The sequence below is a fragment of the Oenanthe melanoleuca genome, chromosome 13 (genome assembly GCF_029582105.1).
Source record: "Oenanthe melanoleuca isolate GR-GAL-2019-014 chromosome 13, OMel1.0, whole genome shotgun sequence".
Lineage (NCBI taxonomy): Eukaryota > Metazoa > Chordata > Aves > Passeriformes > Muscicapidae > Oenanthe > Oenanthe melanoleuca.
The window spans coordinates 4595464-4613745 of NC_079347.1; the positions used below are offsets into that span (position 1 = coordinate 4595464).

Below are 18282 nucleotides of genomic sequence, written 5' to 3' on the forward strand. Positions count from 1 at the left end.
GGGGCCAGGCTGGAGCTGCCTTGCCTGAAGAGCCTTTCACCTCTGTAGCCCTGAAATCCACCCTTGTTCCCCAAATTTCCAAGGATTTGCAGGGTTAAATGAGCCAGCAAAGCCTCCCAGCCATGGAAGGAGTGAGCAGCCACTGGGCAGTGACTGCCAGGAGCAAAGCAAAGCTCAGGAAAGGTTTTAAAGTGTCTCTTTTATTACTAGTATTATTATTATTATTATTATTATTTTGCCCCTCTGGATCAGTCTTATCTCACTTTCCAAATCAAAACTGTCCCACTCTCACAGCTCAAACTCTTTGAAGCACTCCAGAGCACTCTGTACAAGCCAAAGGTTTATTTCTTTCATAAACAAGTCAAATTATATTCATGGAAAACAGGTAAATGGACGAAAGGAAAACACACAGCACTGAACACTACAGAGCACTGACATGTAGAGTGCAGCTCCCTCCCTCGTGCGATGCCCTCCCTCCCCAGGCCCCCCAAAATTTTGCTTGAAAAGCCTAATACAGAGGTCCAAAATCTGCTTCAGCTTCAACAAGAGAATACAGGTCACAGTATTGAATCATAAAGGTAACAACAAGAGAGGAACTGCCTGGGAAAGGGGGACAGGGAGAAGAGTTCCCCCCCATCTCTTTCCTTTCTTCCTTTCTTAAATTTTCAAACAAAGGTTAAGGAGGAGAGGAGGGGAAAATCCATGGAAATAAACACTTTTTCACTCATATATATATATATATATATATATATGTATGTCTATTTATATATATATATATATATATATTTATAAAGCAGGATTCTCAGTGAACACAAAATTCTATAAAACTACCATTGATCTGTGTTGGTTTTCTCCCCCCCCCCGCAATCTTTTTTTTTTTTTTTTCTTTTTAAAAGTTGCTTTAAAAAGGATAAAAAGTGCACAGACACCCTTATAAGGCACAAACAGATCTTCTGTACAAATCATATATCATTGGACTGTTTAAAAAAAATAGCAATACGAATAATAACAATGAAATCTGTAAGAGGCTACCTTTTCCTGGAAATATATTTTTTTAATTTTTTTTTTTTTTTTGAGGCCTATTTTGGAAAATTCCTGTTGCTCTTAGATAGGCAGGGCCACAAGTCCACTGCTGTCCCATCCCATCGTTTCCCTTGCTGGCCTCACTGGGTGCTGCCCCTTCTTGCAAACTGGTTTTGGCTGCTACAGCAAAAATTCAGCCTCTTCAACGTGTCCTGAACAGCTCCTGGGGTGGATTTGGTGTTTCTCCTTGCTGGCTTAAAAATACAAAACAGAGCTACACCAAAAAATAAAAAACAACCCACCCAGGCTTCACCCACCCTGCTGATGGAGGCAAAGGGCATCTGGCAAATTCCAGGTGGGAATTCCCACAGTTTTCCTTGAATTCCTCCCCGTGGAAAGGCTTCCCAGGGCTGGCACACCCCTTGGTGCTGTGCCCACTGCCCCACGTGGGGCTGGGAGCTCCCAGAGCCTGGGGTGGGGGCAGCAGAGAAGCTGCAGGTGCAGGGAAGGTGCCCAAGGTGGCAGGGAAAGGAGCAGTGGCTCTGCTGCATCAGCCAGTGGCACCAGAAAGGGCTCAGCAAAGCTCATGCCAGGCTCAGAGCTCTGGCTCCACAGCAGCCTCTCGTTGATGCACTCAATGAAAACGTTCATCAGCTCTCCAAGGGAAAATCAAAAGGTTTCTGGGTGTCCTGTGAGCACAGGCTGTGAGCTGCTGCCTGGCTGTGCCCTCCCCGATGGCAGCGTGGCACAGGGCTGTACCCAAACCCCCTGGGCAGCAGCACCAGGCACCCACAGCCCTGGGGGAGAGAGGGAACAGCCAGACATCCCTCGGGCTCCCTCTGTGCCCAGAAGCCCTGAAATGTACAGGAGTTATTGTGCCATTTTTTCCCCTTTTTCCAGACTCCAGTGTGGTAATTGGTAATTGCACCTTTCTGAAAAGCTGTTCTCACACACTTGGTCACCGAGCTGCAGTGACAGCCCCTCTCATCCTCCCATTTCCATCTCTTTTTTTCCTCTCTTTATGAGCCTGGAACAGCTGGAAATTGGCCAGGCTTGGGCTGAAGGACAGGACAGGGGCTGTGCAATGGGCAGAGGGTGGAGGTGGAGAGCAGCAGGGAGGAGGATGCTGAGCTCCTCACACCAGCTGCACAATCAGGTGCTGCCTGTAGCTGGCATTACACCCAAAACCCATTTACCTTTTAATTCAGCCTCAGAGCCTTTTTCTTTCCCCCTAAGTAAAGCCAAGTGAGAGAGTCCCTGTTTTTCTCAACAAGGTCTCATCCACAGTTGAGACCCAGCGTGCTGGGAAACCTGCAGAGGCTGGAGAAAGAACAGGTGAAATCAGCACATCCAGTCCCCAGAAATAAAGGTGAGCCTGATGGGACTGGGTCAGAAATGAATTTCTCACCAGAGCCTCCAAAAAATCCCCGTGGTGGGGCGGGAGGAAGGGCTGAGCCCTGCCATGGCAGCGGCTGCACAGGTCTGGCACAGGTGACAGCCAGGACAGGGTGACACAGCTGTCACAGGAGGGCAGAGCAAAGAGCAGGGGCTGGTCCTGGGGGTGACAAACCCCATCCCTGCAGTGTGCCATGGGTGCAGAGTGCCCAGCCAAGCAGCCCTGTGCTGCACAGGCTGCAGCTTATGGCTTCAGAAGGCAGCAGGGCAGTGCCCGAGCTGCCCCTACAGCTCCAGCCCTGCAGGGGCTGCCTGGGCTCCCCACTGCCTGCAGGGGCAGCTCCCTGGCTCTCAGCCCCCATGGGCAGAACTCCCTGTGCTGCCACAGAAAGAAAAACCTGCTTTATCTAACCCAGAGCAGCTCCTCCATGTCCCCACGAGCCTGTTCATGAGGACAGAACCCCAATAAGTGACAACCTGGCAGTGCCACTATTCGGCCTGAGCTAGTTCTCCTTGCATGATATTTCCAGATCCCTTCTGTCCACTCTGAACCCTCCTGCTGGGCTCATCCCAGTTTTGCTCCACCACAGCACAATCCCCTGGCAGCAGCAGCCCAGAGCTGTCGGGTTTTAGGGTGGGGAAACCCAGTGGCACCTGGCAACCTCCCCACGCCGAGCCGAGCCTCCCCCGCGGCAGGAGGAGGGAAAAAAGGAGCTTTAGCATGGGAAAATTTCTCATTCGCAGCTGGCTCAGCTCCTGGCTCAGCCTGACCAGCACAATCCTCAGCTTTGCTCCCTGAATTGTGCCCTACCAGTCAAATAAGGAAACACAGATAACGAGCCACTTGATAACGACTGACCAGCACGATAACCCATAAGCAGGGACGGAAAGGCGAGCGTGGCGAGCGGCGTTCCCCGTCCCGCAGCCCCTAGGGGCGGTAGATTTTAATCACATCCTTGATGACCCTCCTGCAGATGGGGCAGCAGGCGTTGAGCTGCTTCTTCAGCTTAAGACCGCAGGTGTTGCAGAGGCACATGTGTCCGCAGGTGTAGATGACCGTGTCCACCTCGCTGTCGAAGCACACGGTGCACTCGCCGTTCTTGCTGCTCGACGGCTCCGGAGGGGAGAAGACGGGAGAGATGGGGGGGCTCAGAGGGGAGCTGGGGGCAGTCACTGCGAAAGAAGGAGGTTGTTTAGGCACAGGGATGGGGCAAACACGCCTAGGTCAGTTTTTAAGGTTCTCCTCAATCGTTGCTTGGTTCTTTGGCTGAATGAATCCCATTTTATTCCAACCTGCAGCAGAGCCTGTTATCCCTTTTCTACACACGGGGCAGGTGCCACATCCACACGTTTTTTGAACGTTTGTAAGGATGGTGATTCCACCACTTCCCTGGAAGGCTTGTTCAATACCTGACCACCCTTTTCATAAAGAGATTATTCCTTATATTCAAATTAAACCATTCCTGGTGTAACTAGATGCTGTTTTATCCTGTCCCTGTTCCTTGGAGCAGAGCCCGACCCCTCTGGCTGTCCCCTCCTGTCAGGGAGTTGTGCAGAGCCACAAGGTCCCCCCTGAGCCTCCTTTTCTCCAGGCTGAGCCCCTTCCCAGCTCTCTCAGCCCCTCCTGGTGCTTCAGACCCTTCCCTGGACACACTCCAGCCCCTCCACATCTTTCATGTCACGAACTGGACACAAGCTTGGAGGTGCAGCCTCAGCAGTGCCAGCACAGGGGACAGTCCCTGCCCTGCTCCTGCTGCCACAACCAATGCACAGCCCCTCTTCAGGCCACGAACACCTTGCCAGCACTGTGTTTCCTCCCCATTCCCTCTCCTGCCCCAGGAGCTGCTGGCTGTCCTTACCCAGCGAGGACTCGGAGGCTGATGAGGACCTGTTGACGCTGAAGGCCACGTCCGAGTCGCTGTCGTACTGGGAGCCACCGGGGGATCCTGAGGGAGACACCGTCCCTGGGCTGGACTGCACCGTGCCTGGGAACACAGGGGAGAGCTGAGCCCACCCAGGGACACCCCAAACCCCGGCAAGAGCCCCCAGCCTGCTGACACCCCAAACCCCAGCCAAAACCCCCAGCCTGCTGACACCTCAAACCCTGGCCAGAGCCCCCAGCCTGCTGACACCCCAAACCCTGGCCAAAACCCCCGGCCTGCTGACACCCCAAACCCTGGCCAAAACCCCCAGCCTGCTGACACCTCAAACCCTGGCCAGAGCTCCCAGCCTGCTGACACCTCAAACCCTGGCCAGAGCCCCCAGCCTGCTGAGCTGCTCCCACCCCCTGCACAGGGGCTGCACAGAGCCAATGCTGCCCCTTGGTGACCACACAGGGCAACATTATGGATGTGACCCAGGACCTGCACTCGTTATGCCTTTGTATGATGCCTGTTCAGCTTCAGTAGAGCAAGCACTGGATTGGTAATTGGTTATCCAATATTTGCCTTTCCACTTCCCCACTCTCCCCAGCAGCAGTGGGCTCCTGCTGTCTCACTGTCAGCTGGGAAAGGCCATCGCTTTGGATGAAGAAAACCTGCTTTACAAAGTCATTAACATCTGCTTTTCTGATGGGATCCTTAACAGGAGGAAAGCAGGAAGGCTGGAGCTGGTCACCAGCAATGGATCAGGAGTGCCAGCTGACCCCTGTGCTGTGGCAGTGCTCCAGGAGCAATTACTGTCCATGCTTAAAAAGAGCTGTGCTCACAAAAATCACCATCCTTACCAAGGCAGAAATTTAATACCTGTTGGCTGCAATAGGGAGTTTATAAAGAATCCCTTCTAAAAATGAAAAACAGTAGCCCCCCACAACCAACCCTGTTTATAAAGAATCCCTTAGAAAAACAAACCCACTGCAAAACAGCAGCAACTCCCAGCCATCCCTGCCTGCTGCTTGTTCTGTCTCTCAAGTCTCATCCTTTCCTGGGGAATCCCAGAGGCTGCACACATCTCTGTGGCAGGCACCGTGTTTTGTCCCTCTTGTTTGCAAACACAAGGAGCTGCATCCTCACATCAGTGAACACTCTGAGTGCAAACCCAGGGCTCTGACCCAGGAAACCTTCCCCAAGCCAGGTGCTCCGTTGGCTGCACTTACCCAGGATTTTGAGCTGGTTGATCACACCGTGGATTGTAAAAAACACCCAGAGGGACTGGGAGGTGTCCACGCACATGAGCATGCCCCGGCTGGCGCCGTTGACCCCGTGGTGCACCTCCCCGTTGGGCAGGACCATGAAGCTGAGGATGTCACCACTGCTGAGCACAGGGAACGCCCGATAAACCACCCAGTACTCCTTACGGTCCAGGAGAAAATCCGGATCCGCTGGGAGCTCGTTTGTCCGCAAAGTGCTCGGATCACACGAGGTGATGCCGAACGACAGCGCCCCGTAGTAGGGCAGCCCGAGGTGTCCCACTTCCACAAAGAGGCTCTCCCCGATGTGCAAAGGCCGGTCAGAGAACACCAAAGTCCTATTGCTCTCCTGCCAGTTGGTGCAGGCCACCATCCTGTCCTGGGAGAAGGTGACGTCGGGGCCGCGCGTGGGGTGGAAGCGCAGGTCGGTGTCCAGGAACGCCGGCACTCCCTGGGCGTGCTGCCGCCGGCTGGGGCAGCAGGGGATGATGTGGTTGTCGCTCCCAAGTCCTGGCACCCGGCTCAGGTTTAGGTTTGCAATCTTGGCCACCACCTGGTTGTTCTCCAGCTCGTTGTTGTTGAAGTTGGCCGAGTCGTGGTTGCTCTGGGGAAGGCAGGTGCTGAGGCGGGCGGTGCTGAGCCGGGCAGTGCTCATGGTCTCTGCAAACATGCTGTCTGTGAGAGAAAGCTGCGGGTTAGTCAGGAGGAAACTGCCTGCTTTGCTGCTTGCAGTTATTATTGCAGCCTGCAGGACTCCAAAAAGGGAAAATCAGCCACTAATGAACAGCTCCTGGTGCGGAGTCACGCGTGGAGCAGGCAGAGGAGTGGCTGCATCTTGGCACCAGCCAAGGAAAAACAAGTGTTCCAAAGAATTTGTGTGATCTGGGAGTTCCCTGCACTGGGGAACTGGGAAAAGCTGCAAACCAGCATGGTCCTACAGCCTTCTGAGGAGAAGGATCTGATAGCTCTGAGGTTACGCTATATATAAAAAAAAGTCTCAATATTTTGTTGTCCCAAGGTCTTGTGCAACACAAATCTACAAGTGACAGGTGAAGGAACTGAAGGATGAATGGATATTCTTTCCACACTCCTTGTCATTGCCTTACACCTGTGGCCAAGAGAGGTCATTTCAAGCCTCATAACTCCAGGGTGTTCACAGCCCTGCAGAGGTTTTGAATGGAGAGCTTGTCACAAAAGCTACTTCCTGCAGGTGTTAGAAGGATTTCACAGCAGAAGGTTGTTTTCCCTTTTCACAGCAAAGGGAAAGTCAGGATGTTGATCTTTAATTAATTTCCCAGGTTTCCACTTGAGCCATGCCAGGCTTGGGGGTGATGTAAAGGTGTGGGAAAGTTTGGGGGTGTTCTCCTTCTACCTCCAGCCCTGCCTGGGGCAGCCTGGACACTTCACTCTGAAAGCTTTAATGCACTGACAAAAGTCAAAGCACGTGGAATTTAAGAGTCTGTGTGAATGACTCCTGGTCTTCCCAGAGATGGAGAGGGGTGAAGCAGCCCAGCACCAACACTGCCTGCTCCTTGGGGGAGAGAATCCCCAGGCTTTTGGCAAAGAAGGAAAAACACCCCAATGCACCCAGCAGCAGAGCAGAACCTGCCTCACTCAGAAGCCCAGGCAGGAGAGGCCACTGGGGTGGGCTGAGGCTGGAGCAGCTCCTCCTCAGCCAGCACAGCTTGTGTGGCAGGAAATGCTCCCACAGAGGAGTCAGACACATCCAAGCTGCATGATGGATGGCCCATCCTGGAAGTGTCCAAGGCCAGGCTGGACAGGGCTTGGAACAGCCTGGGAGAGTGGAAGGTGTCCCTGCCCATGGCAGGGGGAAGGAATGAGATGATCTCTAAGATCCCTTCCAGCCCAAACCATTCTATGATTCATGATGCTGAAAAAAGCATTTTGTGCCTGAGAACTGGAGCTGTATTTCACAATTTTCTCAACTCACAACATTTTGGGAGGACGAGGCAGAGACAAGCAAGGAGTTTGGGTCCCCTGGTGCCCCATGTGGCTGAGCATGGCCCTGACTCATGGGGCAGTTTGTTGGGTTTGGTATTGTAATAAAAAAACCTCCCATCAGAGTACAGGTGCTCTCAGCCTGGGAACTCTTGGATGCTGCAGGACTGGAGCAGGGAGCAGAAAGAGGCTGCATTTTATTTTTCAAACTCCAATTTAATGAGGAGAAAGGAGAGCTCTGGTGAAGCAGCTGCCTTGGCCAATCCAGCAAACATTCCTTCTCCTCTGTGACGAGCACCAGAGGCTGGAGTGTGTTGCAACTGCAATTACAGGACAAGCTGCTGCTGAGGTTTAATTACACATTTGAGGCACAGCAGACAGGGAAAAGCGTTGTGTATGTGTGGCATTCTCGCCTGTAAAATAATTGGCTCTGTTCAGCAGGATGTGTGATGGAGCTGCTGCCCTCTGGACTCGCCATTCCACAGTTTATCCCTGGTGCCAGCTCCATGCCAGGCTGGCAGCACCATCCCCTCAGGCAGGTACAGCTGTTTGTGGCTGTTAAAACTCCATCAGCTCCAAGGAGCCTCCAGCAAAGGGCAACTCTCTTGGATTTTAAAAGTGTTCCCTGTGGTGTAGCCCAGTTCAAACGCTCCATCTAAAGCTGAATTCATTAGAAATTTCAATGCTGTAAAAGCCATGAAAGGAAAATCATTTCATGGCCATCAGCTGGGCTTGCTAATGGGAACAGATTCATCCCCTCTTGCAGCTCTCCCTAAGGATGAGGCTGTGAATCAGCCTGGATTCCAGGGTGTGAGCCACGTCCCTGTGCCAGGGAAGGGTCACAATGCCAACACAGCCCCTCAAACTGCCAGCCTGGGTTGGACCACGGCCAAGAGCAGAGAGAGGGGTTGGGGAAGGGCTCCAGGAAACTTTTGGGTGGTGTTCCAATGGACTGGCAGTAACTGGTAGCTGGGAAAGAATAGACAGGGTCACAACTGGCCCTTTTTGTCTCCTCAGTGCCCTTGCTCCATTTTCTTCCATGCCAAAGCAGCACATCCAGCTCAGAGAAAGCTGAGTGGAGTTGCAAGTAAAGACTTCCATTTATCCCTTCCCATAATGTGCAGCATTAGGAATTTCCATCACTGCCACCTCTGGAATATATTGCTTTCTGCATCCCTACTGCTGGCAGAAGAAAAATTATTAACTAGAGGTACCAAACCAACAGCAAATTAATTTTCTTATGTGTCCCATAGAAATAATCACACAGATTATCATTTCCTAGAGGATCAGAAAGAGCACCAGAGGAGCACCCACATGCCCAAAACCACACTTACCTAGAATTTGCACTTCGTGGGTAATTCCATAGACGTCTATGAGGGCCCAAAGAGGCCCGGAGACTTTAATACCACAGTGAAACAAGATGGGCTCCTCGTCGTTAATGCTGTAGAAGACTCTGCCAGTGCCGGTCCACCCAGAAGGCCAAAATATTGTCCCTGACCGCAAACCTCTCGGGCAGAGCCTTGGCCCAGTACCCGGGGCGGGTGACGAGGTCGGGGCAGGCGTACTTTGGTATCTCCTCGGAGCTCATCTGCGAGGGGTCGTGGATGGTGAAGCCGAAGCGCAGGGCGCCGCTCCAGCCGTGGTGCACGGCCACCAGCTTGAGGCGCACCTTCTCGTACAGGTGGATGGGCCGGTTGGTGAAGGTGACGCCGTTGCAGAAGCTGTTCCTGCGCGTGGCGCGGCGCGAGTGCGCGTCCAGCCGCACGTTCTTGCCCTTGGCCTGCGAGTGGAAGCGCGGTGGCTCCGCCAGGGCCAGCACCGAGCGCCGCTCATGGCTCTGGTTGGGCAGGCTGTAGTAGGGACGGCTGGGCACCGAGCGGGGCGGGTGGCTCGTGTCTGCGGGAGGCAGAGTGAGGTTGGGAGATGGTCAGAATCCTTGCAGTGGTTTGGAAGCAAAGCCAGTGAGAGACTCCAGAGAGAAATACAGTTTAATAGAAAAAAAAAAGAAAAATAAAATACATGCAATAGTACAAAAGAAAACCACTGACAGAGTCAGAATACAACCTGACACCCCATAGTCAGGGTGGTGGTAGCAGCCCAGATGAAGTTGTCTTGTTGAAGTAGTGATCATGTAGCTCTTCTCTGGAAACCAGTGGGTAAGGGCTGCCTTGCTGCTCCAAATCTCAATTTTTATCTAAGTAGAAAATGTTTGGCTCCTCCCCCTGGCTGGAGCATCTCCCAGTGGGATGATGTAATTCTACCAGTCATGCACTGGGACTCAATGGCCATTAACAGGAGATATCTCCTGGAGGGAGGATGGGCTGTGGAAGAGATAAAGAACATTGCCCCATCTGGTTTGTAACAGCTGGCCCATTAGCAGGAGATATCCCATAGAGATAAGGATCACTGCCCCACCTGGTTTAACAGATGGTGATGGAATACAGACTTTTGGGCACATCTTTACATCAGGACAATCATCAAGCCCATGCCCTAACTCCTCATCTCAACCACAGCACCTGTCAGGAGTGTGGGAACCCTGAAACCTGGGAGTTTTGAGCTTTCTGTGCTGACACTGACCCCCAGGAGAACACTGCCTTTGACTTGAGGCCTTGGAGAAGGCTTCCAAATTTGAGTGATGGAGTTAAAATCATGGGTGTGTAGTTGAATAGAACTGTGTGGTGGCACATGGTGAAAGGTTTGGGACAAATATGGGACAAGATGGAGGGTTTTGGATGTTGTCTCTTCTTCCTTCTTTGTTCCTTCTTTTTCATGAGTTTCAAGTAGTAATTTTTGGTTGGATAGTTAGTGCTGCACTGTGGGTCACAGGTCTTTGGTTATTGGGTCAAAAGTATAAACAATAGAGGTGTTAGTTCTTTATTGGACTGTTTAGCGTTAAAAGATTTTGTAACTAGCTAGATTCACCTCAATTTTGCTCGCTTTTAGCTGGAAGTGCTGCAGAACTCTCTGTACTTTAGATAAGATTTAATAAACAACTAAGACCAAATGAGAGATTCATCTCTCTCGTGCTTTATCCTGACTCTGAGTGAAGGCAGGAGAAAATGAAGACAAGCCACAAGGTCTTGGCTCAGCTGGGTGTGACTTGCACCACTGTGCCAATGAAATGTTTCACCTTAAACCAGCGTGCTTAGCCACAACCTGCTCTTTGCTGTCCCAGCTTTCTGCAAAAATGCATCAAGTGAAGGTTGGGCAGCTTCCCTGCAGAGCTGCATAGGAAGGAACATCCTTTGTTCCCATCAGATGTTTCCTATTGCCCTCAGAAAAGCTCCGCACCTGCAGCTCTGAGTTTCCTCCTACAGTGCTGTTAGCTCTCGTGGTGGCCTGAGACAGGAGCTCTGGGGATTGTGCCTGTTAAAAACCACAGGGGCTCGAGGTGAGCACGGGTTTTAGGAGATTTTTGTGCCTCTGTGCCCTGATTTTGTAATGAGGAACAGGAACTTTTGGCCAACACAAATAATCCAAGCCATTCAGCAGCTGGAGCACCTCTGCAACACCAGACTGTTCTTCCTAAACCTTCAACCCAGCCCCTGGCTCAGATATCAGATGTAACTGGCGCATTCAGGAACTTTTCATCCTGCACAGCCTTGCCTTTACCCAGAACCTCCCATTTGAGCTCAAAGCACTTTATAAATGATGATTGTTTTCAGCTTCACAGCACCACAGATGGCACAGAAATCCTGCCATCCTCATTTTACAGATGGGAGGAGAATTGATGGGTGAGATCTTGCAGCATTTAAAGTCAATAGCAATTCTGAGACTGACTTCAAGAAAAGCAGATTCGGGGCCTAAAGTGAAGACAACCACACAGGCATGAAGCAGAAATGAAAAAATGCTCAACTTGGATCTCAAACCTCAGCTAGAAGCTCCTTGAGGTAGAAACAATGTCTTTTGCACATCCCTGAGCACACAGGGACTTGCTCCAGGTCCTGGGCTCCCACCACACTGGAATTCCAAGGAATTTGGTCTCCCCATTCCCCACCCACTCCACCTCTCCTCCTGTCTCTACACCTGGCTTGGTAGATTTTTAAAGCAAAACCAGAATGCATCCTGAATGCCCAAAGCCATCCTGTTAAATATAAAACCCCATCACATGCTCACATTCATTCTGGACTCTTTTGCCACGTTTGAAGCCTTAGCAGCCGCCTGCCAGGCCCTTCCTTCGAGCTGCTTCCTCCCTGTGTGCAACCCCAGGCTTAAGGGAAGGATTTTCTGTCGTTTTCCTGTTGGAAAAAACCCATCAGAAGATCCTGGGAGCTCAGCTGAGTGGGCTGGCAGGAGGGTTGCAGTGGTGGCAGAGTTTTTTTAGAAGCAAAACCAGAGCAGACAGGGCAGGGAGAGGCTGGGATCTGCACTCAGCAAAAAGGAGAGTTACAGCACAGGATTGGCATCTGTGACAGGAGTCAAAGGGCTATGAAGGCAAAAAGCTCCTGTTTGCAGCCAGATATAAAAACCAATCAAAGGTGTTTTGTCTCTTGGCTTGTCCTGCACGTGACAGTCGCTGTGCAGTGGTTAATCCTGTCAAACACCAGTGGAAATTAATACATCCTTGCTCTCAGCCAGCCAGGGGAGAGTGCCAGTTCCACACCAGGGCTGTGGAAAAGAGCCCTGGAGAGGATGGGGAAGGGAAAATCCTGCCCAGGTGTTCAACCCACTGCCCAGCACAGGGGGCTCCTCAGAAGGGGCATTTCTTGGTTGGTTTCCAGGAGAAATCTCCTTCCAGAGCTGGAATGCAGAAATGGCTGCTCCCAGCACAGCCACCGTGGCTCATGTGGGTGCTGCTCTGTGTGTGAGCTGCTGGAAACGCTGCTGCTGCAGAGAGAACCACGCTGGGGGCTCTGAGCCAGGAGCCAGCACAGGGCAGGGTGAAGCCTCTCCCAGCCCTGCCTCCCCACACTGCACCCCTTTTTCCATGGGGGTTCTCACGGCCTTTGTGCTCTCCAGGTGGGACCTGGGTCCAGCAGAGCTGGGATGGATCCCAAGGAGCTCCTGAAGGACTGGGTGGGCTCAGTGGGCAGAGAAACCCTCGTTTTACAACCCACTGAGCTGCTTTCTGTTTCTAAAATAGTTTAAAACAACCCCTTGTTGTCACCAGTGCCATGGCCTCAATGTCCCCACACTGGCCAGGAGGATGAAGGAGGGAAGACAGATTCTGTTCTCTCTGCTATCCCCAAAATCCCTCTTCACCAAGCACCAGCCTTCCTCCCACAGCCCCGATGGAGAAGAGGGATGTGATGCCCCTGGCACTGCACTCAGGCAGGTTCTTGTCTCAGAAGGACAGAGGTGGCAGTGCCAGTGCCAAGCACAGTGACAGGACAACGAGGACACTGGCACCCACTCCAAACACAGCTTTGGGTCCACCCTACCAGAGGGGGACTCAGGGTCTGGCGCTTTTTGTTTTGTTTTCTTTAAAAAAAAAAAACAAAAACAACAAAAAACAGGAAAGCATATTGTGGCTAAACAATAGGAAAAGCTCCCGATGGAAATGAATGGATAATTTATTTATAACGCTGTTCCTCCCCTCCATGTAAACACCTGCCTGTGGAATAAAACCTGCCATAACCCCAGGCAGGAGGCAGAGTTTTCCCACTGGAACACGCCCGGGGCTGAGCTGGGGCATGTGCTTTACTCATTAGGACACGAAAGCTCAACAGGATGTTTGTGCCTTTCAATTGTGCCTTTCAATTGCCCTCATTTGCAGCTCGGCTTCCACAGTTTGGGTCTCGCTTTGGTCCCTCTGTGATTGCTCCAAAGCCTTTCCTCTCCCGGCTGTGCATTCCCAATTTCTACCCCAAAAATGGGATAAGGTTGTGCATTATTCCCAATTCCCACCCAAAAAATGAGATGAAGGCTGTGTATTATTCCAAATTCCCACCCAAAAAATGGGATGAGGGCTGTGCTTTATTCCCAATTCCCACCCCAAAGTGGGATAAAGGTTGTGCATTATTCCCAATTCCCACCCAAAAAAATGGGATGAAGGCTGTGCATTATTCCAAATTCCCACCCAAAGCTGGGACAAAGGCTGTGCTTTCCCAATTCCCACCCAAAAAATGGGGTGAAGGCTGTGCTTTATTCCCAATTCCCACCCCAAAGTGGGATAAAGGTTGTGCATTATTCCCAATTCCCACCCCAAAGTGGGATAAAGGTTGTGCATTATTCCCAATTCCCACCCAAAAAAATGGAGACACAGCCAAGCTCGTGGCACAAGTGCCACCCTAGCCCAGGGTGCCTGGCAGGCAGTGAAGAGCTGTGAGATTCCTACAACATTTTGGAAGTCATTTCTTCTCTTCCTGCCTCTCTTCCCTGTCTAAATGAGAATAACACCATTCCTCCACCTCACAGGACTGGAAAATGCAAGGTTCTCAAACCCTTCAGCCCCTCAGCCCTGCGAGCCTGGCTGCACCATCACAAACCCACCGAGGTTCCATCTCTCTCTTTATTCTGCATTTTCCATTTTTCATCCCCACTCTCACCTGTTTCAAACATGACACTCACAGCACATCCCTCAAACACACAAGAAATACAAAAGGCAGGAAAATGGGAGTTAAAGCTGAACTGAAGGGTGAGGGATGGTCTGAGGTGGTGAAGGATGAACCCTCTTGGCAGGGCAGCATTTCCATCCTCATCCTTGTGGTGTCACATGACACCGAGGCAGATTTGGGTTATGGGGGCTTGTGCTCTCATCTGAAGCTTCACCTGCTTTCCAAAAGGTCGGCACACTCATTCCAGAGGTTGTGCTGACCTTTGGAGAGGTATTTTAACAGACATGCACTTTGCATTTCAAAAAGGTACAGCAGGCAGACCCTGGCCAAATTCCACATATTTATCATGGTTCCAGTTCTAAAAATAAACATTTTTTTTTCACCCATTTGTTCCCAGCCTTGGCTTTGCAGTGGCACTGTAATCCCACTGACAGCAGCAGACAAAATTCAGCTCCAGAGCCCTGTCTGAGCTGCTGCTCTCCAGGGCCGTGGGATGGAGGAGCCTGCTCAGCTGGGGAGTGACCTGCAGCCAGATGGATCCTGTCTTCACTTGCCCTGACAAGCCAGGCAGGAATAAAACCCCTAAAACGGGGGAGAAGGGAATGATGTTGAAGGAGAGCAGAGCTGCAGGGAGAGCAGCCTGACAGGAGGAGGAGGAGGAGAGCGCTGCCATCCTCATGCGTCACCATGGTCTGCACCAAACACCTCCCCTGGGCCCCACAGCCTTTTCCTGAGGGCTTTTCCCAATACAATCCATGGCAAAAGACCCACGGGATCAAAAAGGGGCAGTTTGGTGCCAAACAGGGCTGTGCAGTGGAGACAGAGAGGGAAAATCACTGGGACCATCCACAGCTCGCAGCTGACACAGCCCATGGTGGGGAAAGCATCTGCCCTCGGTCAGAGACAGGCTGAGAGATTCAGAGACAGGCTGAAAGGTTCAGAGATAGGCTGAAAGGTTCAGAGAAAGGCTGAAAGGTTCAGAGAAAGTCTGAAAGATTCAGAAACAGGCTGGAAGGTTCAGAGACAGGCTGGAAGGTTCAGAGACAGGCTGAGAAATTCAGAGACAGGCTGAAAGGTTCAGAAAAAGGCTGAGAGATTCAGAAAAAGGCTGAAAAGTTCAGAAAAAGGCTGAAAGGTTCAGAGACAGGCTGAAAGGTTCAGAGAAAGGCTGAAAGGTTCAGAGAAAGTCTGAAAGATTCAGAAACAGGCTGGAAGGTTCAGAGACAGGCTGGAAGGTTCAGAGACAGGCTGAGAAATTCAGAGACAGGCTGAAAGGTTCAGGGGAAAGCTGAAAGGTTCAGAAAAAGGCTGAAAGGTTCAGAGAAAGTCTGAAAGATTCAGAAACAGGCTGGAAGGTTCAGAGACAGGCTGGAAGGTTCAGAGACAGGCTGAGAGATTCAGAGAAAGGCTGAAAAGTTCAGAGACAGGCTGAAAGGTTCAGAGACAGGCTGAGAGATTCAGAGAAAGGCTGAAAGGTTCAGGGGAAGGCTGAAAGGTTCAGAGAAAGGCTGACAGATTCAGAGACAGGCTGAGAGATCCAGAGGAAGGTGGAAAGGTTCAGAGAAAGGCTGAAAGATTCAGAAAAGGACTGAAAAATTCAGAAAAAAGTTGAAAGGTTCAGAAGGGAGACTGGAAGGTTCAGAGGAGAGGCTGAAAGGTTCAGAGGAGAGGCTGAAAGGTTCAGAGGAGAGGCTGAAAACTCAGGGGAGAGGCAGCAGCATGCAGCCTAAAATCCATCCTGAGCTCCATCCTGAACTCCATCCTGAAATCCAGCCTGAGCTCCATCCTGAGCTCCATCTCTGCATCTCGTGCCCGTGAAAGGGACCCCACCCAGCACACCCAGGTTATCTTCATGGGCTCTGCTTCACCTGCAGCCCTGGAGCCCCTCCCTGCCCCAGCAGACACTCCCTGGCTGCTGCTGGCCACTGAACAAGGTGGATTTTGCTTTGTGGCAGGAAAACCCCAACAGGATGAGAAGGGAGCTGGTGGAAAACCCCAACCCCAGTGGATCCCAGCGTGCTCCAGCCAAAGCACATCCTCAGATTCCACTGCTGGAGCCACTGGGAGGCTGGAAGAGCAGGGGAGGCTGTTCCTGAGACACCAAACATCCCCAGAACACCAAACAGGATTCTGCTCCAGCACCATCTTACCTTCTGAGGACAGGAGATACAGATCTGCTCACATATAAATTTAGTGTGCTGTCTAGACATTTCTTTCTTTTTTTTTTTTAATATAAAAAAATATGTCAGAGAGCTCTGTGGGAAGCATTGGGGTGGCCAATTCTGTGCTCAATGGTGTGGATTTGGAAAGTTGGGCTACCAAATCTAACAAAAATAAAAAAAAATCTGCCTCATTTTTGAGTGTCCTGCTGGCTCAAACACTGGAAAATTCAATTAATAAAACCCCCCATGTAAATTCCTATGGTTTCCACCAGTCTGTTCTGATGTAATGTCTCCTTGCCTGCTCTTCTAACCTGAGACAAACTTCCAGGGAATCCAGAAAAGGTTCATTTGCAAGAGAGTGACACAGAGATTGAGGTGTTAAGGGGACACTGAAGAGCCTGTGATGAATTACAGGAAATGGGAAATTTTTGAAGAAGTGCTTGTGAAGGAGGGAAGGAGAAAAGACAGACAAAAGTCACTTTTTCATTAAAAGAAGCTGTGTTGTGGCACTGAGGATAACGCTCAATGCAAATATCTCATGGACATAGATCATTTCTCATTGCAGAACAGTTCAGAAAAATCTCTGGCAGAGAGCAGGGACTGACTTTAGCTCACACAACCAAGTTGTGCCTGTGTCCACAAGAAAACACTCTAATGCTTGAAATCAAATATTTGATGGTTTTTAAAAAAAAATGCTAAAATCCATTTTTTTTACAGGCAGGGCTAATGACATATTTATTCTGCACTTCTAGGTGTTTCTCCATGAAAACAGAGAGGTATTTGCCAACAGCATTAGGCAAAATCCTTTAGTTCTGATCCTTTTTCTCAAACCAGCAAAGGCAATTCCAGCAGGACCCTGCAGTAATTTCCAGGTTGTTCCACCTCCCATCTCCCACCTCCTGTGTCCCTCTGTGTCCTCAGGACAAGAGCTCCTGCTCCTTTCAACTTTCAATTGCTGCTCCTTTCAACTCCAGCCCTTTCCTTGCAGTGAGGAGCTCACACCAAGCTCAGCCACATCCCATAAAAGAGCAGAGCCCTGACAGGAAAGCCAAGACCAAGCCTTAACTCTCCTGGTTATCCCAACATCTCATGGCAGCAGCACTGAAGCCAAAGGATGGGGAGTGCAGCTGAAACTCTGCTCTGTCCCTCCCAGGAACCATCAGCTGGCTCAGGACAGAAAATAAACCATGACAGAAGCTCTGCTCTGAGGATAGGAGGTGCTGATGGCAAGTCCTCCACGACCTAGAAGAGCCCCAGAGGCTGAGCAGAGCCAGGCAGGAATATTCTCCAAAACCTTCTGCTTGGCTTTGCTTTTGGTGGTGGAAGCAATCAAATATTTCAAATAATCAAATACAAAGAAAGCCAGTGCATGACTTTGATGGAGAGGCTCAGAGCAAAGTGGGGAGTCCTGAGCTAAACCAATATTGGTGGATCAGGCTGTAAAAGCAGCTCCCAAAAAAAAAAAAAACAACTCCTGTTGGGTCTGCAAGGATGGGAACATCCACCCACACTCACCTCTGCCTCTCTGCTGTTTTTACTCTCACTCTGGGCACGCAGGAATTTTGCTGCAAAGTTGGCCCCATCTTTATTACAGGCTTTTAGTCCTCCTGCATATAAATAGCACTAAATATACACAGAAGCCAGCGATTAAGCACAGAAAAAAAAATAAATTAAAAAATCTCCTCTTCCCTGTATTATTAGGGAATCTGGGTCAATGAGTCTGCAAGTCGAGTAACAAATTCTTGGAGCTGGTTAATGAGAGGCAGGGAGGGAGGAAAGGCAGGGTTCCTGCCATAATCCTGCTCAAGTCCTGCAGTAAGTGATGAGAGCAGCTGTGTGATGGATGGGGAGCCCTGGGAACGGCACAGCTCAACACCCAGGGAGCACCCAGGGCTCCGAAAGCCAGCAAGCAAAACTCATCAGAACTTCTGGCTGCTGGCTAAAGACAAAACCACCTTGTCAGAAATGATCACCAGCCTCTCCCTGCAGCTCTGAGGGTTCTTGGGCTGTGCTCACTCATCAGCTGCATGTGCAACACTCCAGTTCCTACAGCAGTAAAGCAAACCCCTGACTTGATGTATGATGGTCCTGTAAAACTGTTGCCTTCTTTAGCAAGTGC

At 50.8% G+C, this 18282-nt stretch overlaps 1 protein-coding gene across 1 annotated transcript in view; it reads right to left on the reverse strand.

Moving 5' to 3' along the window:
* Positions 1-1047: 1047 nt before the first annotated feature.
* NEURL1B (neuralized E3 ubiquitin protein ligase 1B) overlaps positions 1048-18282 on the reverse strand; it is a 120812-nt gene continuing 103577 nt past the window's right edge. Inside the window, 5 exon segments of the mRNA XM_056502643.1 lie at positions 1048-3591; positions 4278-4403; positions 5513-6220; positions 8839-8962; positions 8964-9400. Coding sequence (XP_056358618.1) covers positions 3347-3591; positions 4278-4403; positions 5513-6220; positions 8839-8962; positions 8964-9400 — 1640 coding nt within the window. The 3' untranslated portion in view covers positions 1048-3346.